At 41.7% G+C, this 16,562-nt stretch overlaps 4 protein-coding genes across 4 annotated transcripts in view; all 4 read right to left on the bottom strand.

Annotated features, from left to right (window-relative positions):
- LOC114601534 (apelin receptor) overlaps nucleotides 1-16,562 on the bottom strand; it is a 492,419-nt gene that overhangs the window by 52,766 nt on the left and 423,091 nt on the right. The window lies entirely within an intron of this gene.
- LOC114585220 (olfactory receptor 5AR1-like) lies at nucleotides 1,490-2,425 on the bottom strand. Its single transcript, XM_028707659.2, has one exon. It carries the CDS (start codon nucleotides 2,423-2,425, stop codon nucleotides 1,490-1,492), a length of 936 nt encoding a protein of 311 aa, XP_028563492.2.
- Nucleotides 8,718-9,653, bottom strand: LOC114585215 (olfactory receptor 5AR1-like). The gene has a single exon (XM_028707646.2). It carries the CDS (start codon nucleotides 9,651-9,653, stop codon nucleotides 8,718-8,720), a length of 936 nt encoding a protein of 311 aa, XP_028563479.2.
- LOC144325455 (olfactory receptor 5AR1-like) lies at nucleotides 15,122-16,075 on the bottom strand. Its single transcript, XM_077918897.1, has one exon. The coding sequence runs from the start codon at nucleotides 16,073-16,075 to the stop codon at nucleotides 15,122-15,124; it is 954 nt and encodes a 317-aa protein (XP_077775023.1).

Genomic DNA, 16,562 nt, shown 5'->3' with positions numbered 1-16,562 from the left:
GAACGTAACATTTTTATAAAATACCCAACAATATTTGTGTTTCAACATTTATCTGTGTAATTTTCCACAAACACACAGTAAAAGGAGCACCATGTCTCAACAAAATGATTATCTACCTATGTACATCCCTTTACTCTTATCATGTTCACCAATTTTATTATGTGAACATTCTCCCAAGTATGATCCAAGTATCCATTATGAGGTGTTGATTTTCCTCTAATGGTTACATTTTTTCTATAAACTAACAGGACATACCATTTTATGTAACCAAAAAGCACCACTACTGGATATCATATCATATCATATCATATCATATCATATCATATCATATCATATCATCATATCATATTTTATATTTCTTTTAGCACAGATGTCCAAGAAACATTTTTTCTTGGGCATGAACAGAATACATCCTTCTCTCTCCTTGTTGGGCAATACCACCCTCATTTTTCACACACTGAAGCCAGGATTTTGCTTATCTGTCACTAATTACTCGGATAGCAGCATGCCAAGGAAACCACATGGCTACTCTACCCCTTTCTGATGGGTCAGCATTCAGTGGATGAAGGGCTTCAAGGACAGCTCCTTTTATATAGCCTCTCGAGCAAGCTAGAAATGAGAGGTACCTTAGGGTTCTCACCAGGGTAGCCAAGTGTTCTACTAGTATTCCAAGAAGGGATTGTGTGGTGTTCTAAAATGACTTCTTCAAAACTGGACATAAAAATGGAAAATGCAGTTCAATGAAAGCAAGTTAAAAAGATTTACATTTGGGCAAAACCCCGTAACTTTGCATGTACAAGATCAGCATCTGAACTGGGCCCTTTGAGATGGACAATTAAAATCCACAAAATCATAATACTTTATATAGATCTATGTTGGAACTTTAATTGGAATACTACGACACAACTGGTTTTGACACCTACATTATTACCATATAATACATTGTCTTATGTGTGCATCGCAATCATGCTTGTGCCAGGACCATTCCATGGGAACTTGTGGCTTTCCAGATGCTGCTGAGTTATTTAGAACCATGACCAGGAAGTTTCTAAATTATGCGAGGAGTGTAAACACACATGGAGCACATTCCTCTTTGCACAAATTTGCCCTCTAACTTATGATGGGAACTGGGAGTAGAAAAATATTAGATGGGGCAGAAATGGAGAGTGAATCCCCACACTCACCCCATCTGTTTAAACAGGGTGTTTGCCAAATGGTCTTATACTTCCATTTTGATTCCACCTATTTATTCATGAAAGTTATTCAGATATAATATTATTTATTTAAGTGGCTTATCTAAGAGAATCCTCCTTCCAATTTATCATTGCAGAAGGCACTATAGCTTCCTTCTACACGGTAGCATGATGAGGTGGTCATCATGTTAGATATCATTATTTGCCCTCTAACATATGATGGGGACTGGGAGCAGAAAACAAAGCCTTTTCATATATTTCTTTAGCCTTAAGAAAAGGTCATGCTTTTACTATGTTTACTTGAAAAATATCACCTTCTCTGCCGTCCTACCAAAAGCATCTTTCACATCTTTGTTCCTTAGGCTGTAGATGAGAGGGTTGAGCAAGGAGATCCCAAGAGTATAGAACACAGAAACTATTTTGTCCTGATCCTTTGGGAAACTGGAGCCAGGCCGTATATACATGAAGAAGATGGTTCCATAGAAGATAATGACTGTGATCAAGTGGGAAGCACAAGTGGAGAAGGCTTTGTATCTGCCCTGGGCAGAGCTGATCCTCAGGATGGCAAAAAGAATAGCAATATAAGAGACCAAGACAATGAGAAAAGTTGTCAGCGCTATTATAGTGGATAAAACAAAATGCACAGTGTGAGTGACATGGGTGCCTGAACAGGACAACTTGAATATTGGGGGTACATCACAGAAAAAATGATTAATGATATTTGAACTGCAGAAGGACAAAGTAAAAATAAAAGAAGTCTGGAGAATTGAACTTGTAAGTCCACAAGCATATGCAACCACCACCAATATGGTACAATGCTTCCTTGACATAATAGCAAAATAGAGCAGTGGGTTGCAGATGGCTGTGAAGCGATCGTACGCCATCACAGCAAGAAGGCAAACTTCTGTGGTTATGAAGACAGCGAGGAAGAAGAATTGCACTGTGCATCCCTTGAAGGAAATGGTTGTCTTCTCTGCCACAAAGGTTGTCAGCAACTTGGGGGCAATGGCAGTTGAATAACCAATATCGATAATGGAGAGGTTTCTCAGGAAAAAGTACATTGGTGTCTGGAGCTGGGTATCCACACTGGTTACTATGATTATCCCAAGGTTGCCTATTATTGTGGCTACATAGATAACCAGGAACAAGATGAAGAGGGGGACTTGGAGGTCAGGGTGGTCCATGAATCCTACCAGGATGAACTCTGTTACAGTGCTTTCATTTTGCTTCATTCTATATCCCTCTGTAAGAGAATTAAAAAGAATATGGTTTTTGAAGCTGGATGGCTACCAGACTACATTAAAACTGTATGTTTGAGGGGAATGAACAAACTACAGACTACAGCATTGGTTGTAGAACCTTTGGCCCTCCAGGTGTTGTTGGTCTCCATTCCCATCAGCCCCAGCCAGCAAATCCTGGGCTAATGGGAGCTGGAATTCAATTGCTTCCAATAATAATAATAATAATAATAATAATAATAATAATAATAATAATAATAATAATAATTTATTATTTATACCCCGCCCATCTGGCTGAGTTTCCCCAGCCACTCTGGGTGGCTCCCAATCAAGTGTTAAAAACAGTACAGCGTTACATATTAAAAACTTCCCTGAACAGGGCTGCCTTAAGATGTCTTAAGATGTATTATTGAAATACAGGTGATGTTATTTCCACATTGAATTGGAATTAGTGGCAAAATTCCCTTCATTTTATAAAACTGGATTTTACCCGTAACATTTTACCCATAATGCTTAAAAATATTGCACCCTGTGACCAATTAACATAGTTTAAAGGTAACATCTATTCACACTCCACCTTCTCTTAAACACCAGGAAGGAATGTTAGGTCATTGAACTGTGCGTATGGCCTTAAGATCTAAACTGAAGCACTTCCATCCACAAAGAAAGAGTTAATACAAACTAAATCAAGTTTTAGAATTTAATTTACTGTACGGGAGAACCTTTTATATTCACACCCAACAACTTAGGCATTTGGGAGCAATTCCTTGAGTCACCTGATATTATCTGGTCTGCAGGAATTGTACCTATCTACACTGGGATTGTGTGGGTTAATCTATAGCAGGTTGATGTGTGACAGCTGAGATTCTATGAAACCAAGGTTTTTATGTCTGCTCACTAAGGTGTACATTGCTACTCTATTAGGGGTACCTGCAGCAAAACCTATGTGGATGAGTTCATATTCATTCTACAGGGCTGAACACCAAAGTGAGCAGAGTAAAACAAAAACCAATATGTGAAAGGTATTCTTACTTATCTCTGAATAGTGTGCACCAACAGGTGCATTTTTTTAAAAAATTAAATTTTATTTCAGCCTTTTCATTAAAAACTTTCTTTGTGACTTAGTTCTCTGTTGGAAAGTGTGGCCATTGTAAGTTATGGGAAAGTGTGGGCATTGTAAGTTATGGCCACTCTGTTGGAAAGTGTGGCCATTGTAAGTTATTACAAAATGTTGCCTGTGGACAGAGGAAGACTGCTTAAGTGCCTCCATCTCCTTGCATGTGTTCCATGTTTCATTTCTGCAGAAATCCCTTTCCTTGTGGGACAACTGTAGCATAGGACCACTTCACTCTACTGCCCTCCCTCCCTCCCTCTTTCTCACACATATCCTGCCATTCTTTCACAAGCAGTTCAGAGTAATAAATAAAATTGTCAGGATTGTGTAATTCTCTACTCCATCTCTCAGCCTCTGTCAAGTCTCTGCAGGTTCTCTTTTGCCTGAGACAGGGACTCTTACTGGGAATGTGCCACATCCCTAGCAAGCACTGTAACACTTTTCCCACCTAAAACAGCACCATTTTGTGTACCTAAAAGTGTGTGTGTGTTTGTGTGTTCAGATCATCCTTAAAGCCCCAATTAGTTCAGCACAGGACAGCTCCATCTAGATTTTTTGTCCTCCAAAAGGTAAGACTACTCCATCATTTCAGGATTTCTTTTCCTCATTTTAAAAATATTATTATTCTAATTCAATACTGCACTATTAAATTTTGCTCTCTCAGAAACTTGGGCTAGCACAATTTTAAAGCAAAGCAAGAATGTAAGTACAGTGGTACCTCGGATTACAGACGCTTCAGGTTACAGACTCCACTAACCCAGAAATAGTACCTCGGGTTAAGAACTTTGCTTCAGGATGAGATCAGAAATCATGCGGTGGCAATGGGAGGCCCCATTAGCTAAAGTGGTACCTCAGGTCAAGGACAGTTTCAGGTTTAGAACGGACCTCCGGAATGAATTAAGTTCTTAACCAGAGGTACCACTGTTTGCTTGTAATGAACTGTACTCCCTGTAGGAAGGTTATCTTCGACACTGCTGCAAGAAACAAAGAAGTAAACTGCTCTACAGCAGGTAAACTGCCCTCCATTTTCTCCTAAAAATGTTTCTTGGATTGAGGCTATATAGACGGAATGCCAAAATATTGTAACTGAATTATAACCCACTCCCTTCAAGGGTAATGTGTCTCTTAATTTCAATCTGATTTTTTCCTTGTGGTTTGAATCCAGCTGCAATGTCAGATAAAAACACATTTAGCAAATAAAGTATCTACATTTCTGGATTACAATCACAGGCAATCTACAAGAGAGATCTCATGCAGTGTGATAAGAAGTCAACCTCCCCAGCTTTTGTGAAAAGAAAGCCAAAATAAATTCCAAATAGTTTTTTTGGCTTCCAAAAATATGAAGTGTTCATAGATATCATCTGGCTGGTGAAAAATAAAACATCCCAAGCACTCTGAGAATATATCAAGCTAGGAACCTTACCTGTGAAGAGGAAAGATGCCATTCCTAAAGCCCCAAAGTAAGGCATAATGATAGAAAGGCTAATTTTATAGTTGCTTTGATATTGGCTAGAAGTCAAATGCTTGAAACTCATGAGTAAGTTCCATGAGTTTGTATGTCGCCTGAGGACATACAGTGTCATTCGTTCAATTTCTGCTAGTCATTATAATAAGTTTCAAACAGAATTATTGCCTCCCCATTCACATACCAGAATTCAGTAATAATTCTGATTATTTATGTTCCTCTATTTTTTTTTTACAATAAGCTTCCCAATTGTGGAATTCCCTCCCCTCTGAAGCATGGCTGAATGAATTTTAATCTTCATATCAGGTGCTTAACGTGTGCTAATGTCTGAGCCTGTTATTTTGTTTTCTTTTCCTAGGTGTAATATAGTATATAATATATAATGTATTGGGGTGAAATTACCATTGGGAGTTCAGGTACAGAGGCTCAGACCAAATTCCAAATCAGTCAAACTTTTTTCAGTACTGCATTACTGGACAGTTGAAAGAGCTTCCAACAGCATTTCAATTATGACACATGCTATGCAGGAAATATATGGCATCTTAGCTGTTCGTTCTTCAACCAATCTCCTTCTGCCATCCCAGCGCCTCACTGTTTCTCCTCCAACTACAGACCCTGAAATGCAACTTAATCTATTGTTCCCTGGAGGAATCAGAATCCTCATTGTACCTCATATGGGGTTGTTTTTCACTTTAATATTCAGACATTAGGTTTCCCCGTAACTATTTTTTATCAGTTTTGTGGTCAGTTTTCACTTTTGCCTATGCGGCATTGGCTCCTCCTCCCCCCAATTTTTTTTCCTACACAGCCCCTTCAAAGGGCAGCTAACCAAAATGGCCCATGCTGAATAGGGAGGGAGGGTGCAGCAAAAGTATACAGGAAAGTTTGGTGAGAAGGAGGCACATAAATGGCCTGGCTAACTGCTCTCCTGCATTGGCCAAACTGCCCCATGGTCAACCCCTTTACTTCTCCCACAGGCAAAACCAAGTGTAGCCTCCTTTCCAGGGGAGCTGGGATGTGGCAAAGGCACACCCATTTTAAATGGGAGGAGGCACTGTAGTTTAGTGGAAAGGTGAATAAGAGGGGATATGATAGACGGTTTGTTACCTGTTGTGTATTTCTGTGTTTTTATACTGTAAAACTCCTTGTGATCCTCAGATGAAGGGTGGTATAGAAAATAAATAAATACAAATAAATACGTTTATAAAAGTATGCATAGGGAAAGTGAATACAGTGGTACCTCGGGTTACATACGCTTCAGGTTACAGACTCCGCTAACCCAGAAATAGTGCTTCAGGTTAAGAACTTTGCTTTAGGATGAGAAGAGAAATTGTGCTCCGGCGGCGCAGCGGCAGCAGGAGGCCCCATTAGCTGAAGTGGTGCTTCAGGTTAAGAACAGTTTCAGGTTAAGAATGGACCTCCGGAACGAATTAAGTACTTAACCCGAGGTACCACTGTAGATGAACCCCCTCTTCTTCTTACACTAGAACTTGTGAACTTTCAATGAAGCTTAATGGTGAAAGATTCGGGACAGATAATGTCACTCCCCACTACACGGCTCCAAAAGGAGTCCTGGCGGGTGCACCTTTGGGAAGAGAGGAAGTCGGGTGAGAAGCCCCTTCCTACTGATATCACTGGCATTTCCAGTAGACAGGAGGAGTGAGGAGTAGCATGCAGAGGCTACAAAGGGCTTCCCAACCCTCTCCTCCTCCTCCTTCTCAAGATGCTGATGTGGCAAGGAGGTGTGCAGCGAGGAACCAGCACTGGAAGGCCTTGAATAGGAGGCTATTGGCAGTGCTGCTGTCAAGGCGGAAGTGGGGAGCAGGGCAGCAATAACTCACAAGGTTTCAGTGAAACTCTTTATTCAATGAAACAAAAACAGCTCAGGCTTAGTGAACACAGCATTTCTTCCCAGCTGGTCCTACTCCAATGATGCAATTGTGAGGGCTGATGGTCCCTGCCTTCCTACAGCTCTCTATGTCTCCTCCTACTCTGGGTCCTTTCCAAGCAACCAGGGACTTCTTTGACTTTGTGCTCTTCCTCTTCAAACCCCTGCAGGATCTGGGAGACCGAGGGGGTGGGGAGCTGGTCACAGTACGAGGAGGAGACCCCCTGGTTTTTCAGCAGCCTGCCTCACCTCTGAATTTTGCCCCCCCCCCTCTCCAACCTCCACTTCTACCTTTGATTCTGGATCGCTCTCTGCCCTAGTCTCTTCCTGCTCACTAAACCCTGTTACCGTTTCAGCTTCTGAGACCACCTCCCTCCAGTTTGTTCCTTCTTCTTCTTCTGAACACTGATCGTCCTCCCAACACCAATCCCCTGGCTCTGAATGAGTTCCCTTGTGAGTTCCATTGAGGTCCCCTAGCTGGTGCCTCTCACCACACCTTTGCATCCAGCCAGTCTATGACAGGTGGCAGCCTCAGTGGCCTGATGTGGCTCAGAGTAGTTTATGGGACGTATGGAGGGACATGCCAGGGTTGTGGCAGAGAAGTGGGCTCAGCAGAGCCTGAGTGCGTTGGAGATGGCAGGGCAGTTGAGATTCTCAGGACAGAGGAAGCAGTGGTCTCAACCCTCACCAATTTGGATCATGGCCCAGTAAGATTCCAGGAGGAACCTTATTGGAGTATCAGAGGTCCATAACACAGGGTCCGTTTCTCACTCCTCCCATGCCAGCCTTGCATATCCCCACTGTTTTGTGATTCTAAAGAAAGCAATCGAGGCAATGCATCATCTGATGTTTCCCAAAGAGGAGTTGATCAATGACCCAGAACATCTGTGCCCAGTACATTATGCATCCTTTGATAGATACAAAGCAGAAATAAGTAAGTACAATATATTCACCTTATTTTACAAAGAAACAAGAAATACAATCAAAAACAGCATGAAAATAAGAAATCATAACATTTTTATAAAGCTCACAATAAAATTTGTGGTTCCACATTCTCCTAAATTTTGTTACTCCAGCAAATAATAAGAGGATTCTGCCTGTCTATCTTCTCTTACTCTGCTAATGTTCATCAGGTCAGCCACCTGAACATTCTCCCAAATGTTTGTGATTTGTTTCCTCTAATGCTAACAAATTGTCAATCAAGCAATAGTTGGTGTGTAATAATTTCTCTATCATCTGACTGAATATGGCCCTTATGTAGCCTAAAAGCCCTATCACTGGTAGGGCATATCCTGAAATATACTGTTAAAATGAAATATATCAATTGCAAAAGGCACTATACCTTACTTCTACACAGTAGCTTGATAACATGGGCATTGTGTTAGAAAGCATTAAGGTAGCTTAAAAAGGTAAAGGTACCCCTGCCCGTACGGGCCAGTCTTGACAGACTCTAGGGTTGTGCGCCCATCTCACTCAAGAGGCCGGGGGCCAGCGCTGTCCGGAGACACTTCCGGGTCATGTGGCCAGCGTGACAAGCTGCATCTGGCAAGCCAGCGCAGCACACGGAAACGCCGTTTACCTTCCCGCTAGAAAGCGGTCCCTATTTATCTACTTGCACCCGGGGGTGCTTTCGAACTGCTAGGTTGGCAGGCGCTGGGACTGAGCAACGGGAGCGCACCCCGCTGCGGGGATTCGAACCGCCGACCTTCTGATCGGCAAGTCCTAGGCGCTGAGGCTTTTACCCACAGCGCCACCCGCGTCCCTTATGTACATACTAAACCTTGCTATATCTTTCTTTAGTGTAAAGAAAATGTCATTTTTACTTGAAGAATGTTGCCTTCTCTATGGTCCTACCAAAAGCATCTTTCACATCTTTGTTCCTCAGGCTATAGATAAGTGGGTTAAGGAAGGAGATCATAAGACTATAGAACACAGAAACTATTTTATCCTGATCTATTGAGAAAGTAGAACCAGGACGTATATACATGAAGATAATGGTTCCAAAGAAGATAGTGACAGTGGTCAAGTGGGAAGCACAAGTGGAGAAGGCTTTGTATCTGCCCTGAGCAGAGCTGATCCTCAGGATGGCAAAAAGAATAGCGATGTAAGAGACCAAGACAATGAGAAAAGTTGTCAGCCCAATTATAGTGGATAAAATGAAATGCACAGTGTGAGTGACATGGGTGTCTGAACAGGATAACTTAAGTATTGGGGGAACATCACAGAAAAAATGATTAATGATATTTGAACTGCAGAAGGACAAAGTAAAAATAAAAGAAGTCTGGAGAATTGAACTTGTAAGTCCACAAGCATATGCAAGCACCACCAATATGGTACAATGCTTCCTTGACATAATAGCAAAATAGAGCAGTGGGTTGCAGATGGCTGTGAAGCGATCGTATGCCATCACAGCAAGAAGGCAACCTTCTGTGGTTATGAAGACGGCAAAGATGAAAAATTGCACTGTGCATCCCTTGAAGGAAATGGTTGTCTTTTCTGCCAAAAATGTTGTCAGCATCTTGGGGGCAATGGCAGTTGAATAACCAATATCAATAATGGAGAGGTTTCTTAGGAAAAAGTACATTGGTGTCTGGAGCTGGGTATCCACACTGGTCACTATGATTATCCCAAGGTTGCCTATTATTGTGGCTACATAGATTATAAGGAAGAAGAGGAAGAGTGGGACTTGGAGGTCAGGGTGGACCATGAATCCTGCAAGGATGAATTCTGTTACAGTGCTTTCATTTGGCTTCATTCTGTGTTGCTCTGCAAGAGAATTAAAAATAACATGGTAGTTGAACCTGGATGGCTACCAGGCTTCCTTAAAAATAAAATAAACCAGCACTACAAGATTCCTATGGCCTTCCATCAGCCCTAGCCAGCAGAGCCAATAGTCAGAGATAATGGGAGTTGGAGTCCAGTTACCTCCATTCTTGAATTACAGGCACTGCTATTTACACACTCAATTGGAATTAGTGGCAAAATTCCCTTCATATTATAAAAGCGGATTTTACCGACAGCAACATTTTAAAATATTTCACTGTGCAATAAATTAACTTTTATGCACACTTCATCTTTTCTTAAACACTATCAATAAAAGTTTCTACCAAAACTTACAATACCTCTTTTGATTTTGATAGACCACCTTTCTGTGCATATGAACTTGGGCTCTCAGCTGAAGCACCCCAAAGCAAAAAAGAAAGAATAAAAAAAGAAAAAACAACAACCCTCTATTCCACATTGAGTTCCAACAACTGAGGTGACTTGGTGCACTTGTTTGTATCACTGAATACTATCTGGTCTGCAGGAAGCATATTTATCTACACTAAGGCTATTTGGGTTAATCTACATCAGGTTTATGGGATTCTACATCTGTATTTTGGAACTGTTACATTTTGCAAGTAGGGTGCCAATGTATCAAGAAAACTAGGTGGAAAATAATCATACCATGGGCAATTTTTCCTTATGGTGGCCAAATTATTCTGTTGTTCAATGTCATATAGGCACTGTCTAATTAAATTATTTGCTTTGATGAAGCCCCGTGTTAATAACTATTGTAGCCATAAACCAGAGGAATAAAGCTTTTGGATGACAATTTTAGTCCAGGCACACTCATGACGGTCTTGCAATACTAGAGGCAGTAGACTGATGGGGGTTAAATTGAGCCAAAGCCAATCATTAAATATTCTATGCCAAATCTGTAATTCAACAGAGGGAAGACTACCCTCCAAGCACTGAACAGCTTCTGTAGATCCAAAGTTAGTACCTGTCCAAATCTGAGTCCCGTATAATAACTGTGCTAGGGGTTTACCTTTAAACTCTTCAAGTGCTGAAGGTATTTGATTGCTACCTTTTGTATGGAAAAGGCATGACACTTTGAAGAGCTTTTTTCTTTGCATATTTCTGATGTACTGCCCATGACCCTGTTGACTGAAAGACCAAGACCAACAAGACCAATATATTTAAAGATTTTGGACACAGCTACATTAGTAAAGAAATATGGATTTGAATGTGCTATAAACATGCTACACCAGACAGCGCCAAAGAGCAGGAAAACGTGATTTTCCAGAGATTTATTTCTTCTGTTATAATGATCTAATTTCTGACTTACTTATAGTGTTTATCCCCCCTATGTCTAGATCCAGCCTTTAACTTGTTCAATGAGCTGATTATCCATATAGCACCTATGGGCCCTATTGTTTCTTGAAAACACCATGAGTTTGGTTTTATTTTAATGCACAACCAGCTGTTCTTTTTGGCAACATCCTGAGAGTGCCCTCATTTTAGGCCCACTTTTGTTTGAGACCGGAGTATCACGTCATCTGCATATAGTAATATAGAGATGGCTTTTTGGGGCAATTTAGGAACGGCTTTTATGTTTGCCCACTAAGATGTACATTAGTACTACATCAGGGGTATATGTCGAACCTATGTGGAAGAACTCATGCTCAGTTCACAGGCCAAAATGCCTAAGTGAGTAGAGTGCAAGAAAACCCAAACCTAAGTAAGGTAATCTTACTCCTAACTGAATGGTGTGTACCAAAATTACATTTTTAAAAAGGGGTCAGGTGGAGAGAAATACTTTATTTCTGGAACTTGCCTTGCCTCTCTGTTGGAGAGTGTGGTCATTATTATTTACAAGCACTTTCTGACAAAATGTAATCTGTGGGCAGAGGAAGTCTACTAATGTGTCATCATCTTCTTGCACATGTTATAGGCAGTGGCAAAGCTTCATGCTCCAGCACTGCGGGGCGGAGAGCAGGCGGCAGTGGGGCTGGCGTGCATCCAGGGGGCGGGGCGCACCGCCCATACTCCTCTTCCTCCACCAGTGGTTACAGGTGTAATTTCTCTAGCATACATTTTCCTTGTAGTTGATGAGCACTACATAATGTCTCCTCCAACACCTAGCCTCTGCAAGCCTTCGTTCAGTTTTTGTAGAAAGCTCTTGTGCTGGCCATTGGCTCCCACTGGCTACTGTTATATTACTAGTGACCATTGCCACCACTTACTCGCCAAAACCAGCACCATTTTGTGCACCCAATAGCTGTTTTTTAATTTTTAAAACATCCTTCGAATGCTGACCACATCTTGCTATGCCACTGCAACAAGGGAGACCCCCCATCTAGCTTCCTCCATTCCCCACTAAGTTAAGGTTACCCCATCCTTTCTTATTGTTTGCCCTTTAAAACAAGAATGGACTATTCAAATCGTGCTCTGCCTACAACTTGGGTCAACAGAATCTAAAAGCAAGGCAGAATTGAGTTTATGTTCTGCAGTATGCTATTCCCCCTGGTGTCCCCCATATTCATTTGTGAGGCTACTGTGGCAAATAAAGAAGTAAATTTCGCTGCAGGAGGAAAGCTGTCTTCCATTTGCTCATAAACATGTCTGTTGGACTGAGGCGATAAAGAGAGGATGCAAAAATATTGTAACTGAGTGTTAACTCGTTCCCTTCAATGCCCAGATATGGTAATGTGTCTCTTAAATTCAATCTGATTTTTCCCCTTTGGAGTTGAAGCCAACTGCAGTGCCAGATAAAAAACATTAAGCAAATGAACTGCTTATCTGATGATTTTAAATTTCCATTTCTGGATTTCTTATTGCAATCACACACAACTTGCAGGAAAGATCTTGTGCAGCGTCATAAGAAGTCAACCTCCCCAACTTCTGTGAAAATAAACCAAAATAAAATCTTTTTTTTTTTGGCTTCCAGAGAATTGAGCTGTTCATAGATATAATCTGGCTTCCAAGAATAAAATATCCCAAGATCACAGAGAATATAGCAAGCTAGGAGCCTTACCTGTGAAGAGGACAGATGCCATTCCTAATGCCCCAAAGTAAGGCTTATTGATATAATGCCTAATTTATAGTAGTGGGGTTCCTGCAGAAGATAACGAATGAATTAGAAATAACCTTCCCTCAATGCACATGCAATATGCTGTGGCTATTAAATTTAATCTGTTTTTATCTCTTTGGGGTTGAAGCTGACTGTGAAGCCAGATGAAAACCCTAGAGAAATAAATTTCTTAGCCAATCAATTTGAATCTGCGTTTCTGGAGATGTGTTTACGATAACAGGCAAAATGCAGGAGAGATCTCAGGCAGCATCATAAAGTGTGCCAACCCTCAAAACCAAAGAAATGAACAGAAAACCCAAAGAAGTTCCAGAAAATAAATTTGCTTCCAGAGAAATGCACTGTTGATAGATTCGACTACTGGGGCTGGGGGGGAGAATTAACAAGAACTTTGTGAGTATATCTGGCTAGGAAATGTATCAAAAGGAACCTTACTTGTGAAGATAATCAGCGTCAATCTTAGAGCCCCAGAATAAGGCATGTTCAGAAAAATGCTCATTTTATAGTTGTTTTGGTATCACCTAGAAACCAATTTCCTGAAGGGCATGAATTAAAATACTCTCTGCATAGTCACCCGAGGACATACAGCCTGGGAATTTCTTTTACTTTCTACTATTCTTCTTTAATTAGTTTCTAACAGAAGTTGTCCCTCTCCATTCAGCCCACAGTTCAGTAGGAATCTCCACTAGTTACTTTCCTCTATCTTGTTTTAGGGTACTGTCAGTTTGTTGCATATTCCCAAAGCTATTAACAATAACACCAGTTACCAATACCAACAAGGTCATTGGGACCAGCAGGACTGAAAGGGGCTTACAATCTTAAAACCAGAATTCAAAACAGTTCAAACAGATGACAGTAACCGGAAGAGGGTTTGCCCTGAAAGCACATGTTAAGATGTGCATCTTCAGTTTTCACTGAAAGTTGGGAGTGATGAAGAAAGATGCATCAATGGTATCAAAAGCTGAGGAAAGGTCAAGAAGGGTGAGCAAGGCAGCATTCCCCCAGACCCTCCAAGCATCCCTATTTTCCAGGGACAGTCCTGGATTTAAAGAAGCCGTCCCAGATTTTATCCTGGAGTGTTCGCTTTTCCTCAGGACATCCCTATTTTCATTGGAGAAAAGTTGGAGCATATGTTCCCCCACCATCTCTCTTCCAACAAATGTCATGACAGGGTCTGAAGCCAGATTGAAATGGATCCAGATACCCTGTCTCCTTCAAGCATGCCTGAAGCTAGACTGGCAGCACCCTTTCAAGCACATTGCCCCCAAAGGGGATATTAGATATTGGGCGATAGTTATCCAGCAATTCATGGGCCAGGAAGGACTTCTTAAGGAAGGGATGCACCCAATTTCAAGGAAGGTGACACTCTCCCCCCTCTCAGTGAAGCATCATTCAAGTCCTGGGCCCACCCAGTCAATCCCCAACAGCTAGCTTCAAGAAGCCAAGATGGGAAAAGTTCAAGAGGGAAAGTGGCTGGCCACATTTATTCAATGGCTTGACTACGTCCTCAGAGTGCAATAAAGGGAACTGATCCTGCACACATGGAACAAGCAGTGCACTCCACTGTAGTAGTCTGGTTTTTAAAAGGGTAGGCTCTTGGGCGTGCACAGTCTACTGAGTAATATTCAAAATGTAAAGTGGGAGTCAGCAGTGGAAACAACTTGCTTTTGGAAACATGTTCATCACACACTGACGTGAAAGTGAGGATTGGATGCGTCTCCCTGTTCAATGGAGTTTGAGTGGTCAACATGGGCTTACCCCTATTTGAAATATAAGAGGACCATTGGCACTGTCTGTTGTAGGAAATGTGACATTTATTCAAGTCCAGGCACTGCAGTTTGGATTTGGATTTATTATCCTGCTTTATCACTACCCGAAGGAGTCTCAAAACGGCTATCATTCTTCTTTCCCTTCCTCCCCCAAAGCAAACAATCTGTGAGGTGAGTGAGGCTGAGAGACTTCAGAGAAGTGTGACTAGCCCAAGGTCACCCAGCAGCTGCATGTGGAGGAGTGGAGACGCAAACTCGGTTCCCCAGATTACGAGACAACCGCTCTTAACCACTACACCACACTTGCACCATGAAGATCATTGATTGGTGTGTTATTGTTGCTTCAGCATATTACTTACCCACTGAAGCCGGTAACCAGACTCTGAACAAGTATCCCACTCCCCATCCCAAACCAAAAATGTCTATGATAATTGTTTCAAGTCTGAGGATTGTTAACCAGGGCAGTGTCATAGGAAAAGCACCCTATAAAGTATGTTGGTCGCCATACGTTGCCCATACTGATGATGATGATGATATAATAATAATATGGACTCTGCAATAATGAATGAATGAATTGGATTGGATTTATTATTCTGAACGTTAATGTCTCTGAGAAACAACCTTTCCCCCAATCAACCTTTTGAAAGCCTCTTTTACCTCCTTATTTCTCGGACAGTAGATGAGTGGATTCAACATAGGTATCGCAAGGGTGTAAAAGACAGAGATGATTTTGTCTTGCTCCACTGAATATTTTGAACTAGGCCTTAAATACATGAAAATGGCTGTCCCATAGAATACGGTGACAGCCGTCAGGTGGGAGGCACAGGTGGAGAAGGCTTTTCGTCTGCCCTCGGCTGAGTTGATCCGAAGGATGGCAACAAGAATGTATGTGTAAGAGACAAGAATGGTCAGGAGAGTTACTGATACAATTGCTGTCGAGAAGGTGAAATGAATTATATCAGTGAGGCCTGTATCTGAGCAGGAGAGCTTTAGGATAGGGGGCACATCACAGAAGAAATGGTTGATGATGTTGGATCTACAGAAGGACAAATTAAATACAAATGATGTCTGGACAATTGCATTCACACAACCTGTTAGATAGGAACCAGCCACAAGCAAATAACACAGCTTTCTGGACATGATAGCAGTATACAGCAGTGGGTTGCAAATAGCAATGAAGCGGTCATATGCCATCACACCCAGCAGGCAGCACTCACAGGATACAGCAATGCAGAAGAAGAAAAATTGCAGGGCACAGCCAGTGAAGGAAATAGTTTTGCTTTCTACTATAAAGTTAATCAATGACCTTGGGGCGATTACACTGGAGTAACCAATATCCAAGAGTGACAGGCTGCTGAGGAAAAAATACATGGGAGTATGGAGGCGGGAGTCAATCCTGATTAATGTTACCATGCCGATGTTCCTCACCAGGGTCAACAAGTAAATCAGTAAGAACAATATGAAGAGAATAAACTGCATACTCTGATTATCTGTAAATCCCAGCAAAATAAATTCAGTAATTTCAGTAAATTCAGTGAGACTTCCTTCTGACATTGTCACAAGTTGTATTCTCCTGTGTAAATAGAAATATGAGAGAAAAGTTGAAATAGTATTAGCTCCACACTAGGTGTTACACATTGCAATACATCCACTGACTTGCTGAAAACAACAACCAAAAGTAGTTTCAGGAGACCCTACATTTAAGTGGCAAGGAACAGTGGTGTAGCATGAGTTGCCAGTACCCGGGGCCACATGGGGATGGGGGGGGGAGAAATGGAAATGGACAGAGTATGCATGCACATTCAGCTGCCTGACAGCATCTGCATCACTCAGGAGATCACAGACACAGAGATAAGAAAAGAAGAGTCTTTTCATTGTCTGGAGAGGTCACTTCCTTTTTCATATGGGGAAGTCATTTACATGGGAGCCCAGCGATGGAAGTGCACAGCTGTATTGAGGCAGCACAGGGTGATGAAATTTTGCACCTCTAACAATTTTGCACCCAGGGCAACCGTCCCTGTGGCCTTCCACACACTTTGCT

The sequence above is a fragment of the Podarcis muralis genome, chromosome 1 (genome assembly GCF_964188315.1).
Source record: "Podarcis muralis chromosome 1, rPodMur119.hap1.1, whole genome shotgun sequence".
NCBI classification, from domain to species: Eukaryota; Metazoa; Chordata; class Lepidosauria; order Squamata; family Lacertidae; genus Podarcis; species Podarcis muralis.
This window is presented reverse-complemented; position numbering and strand designations above follow the sequence as displayed.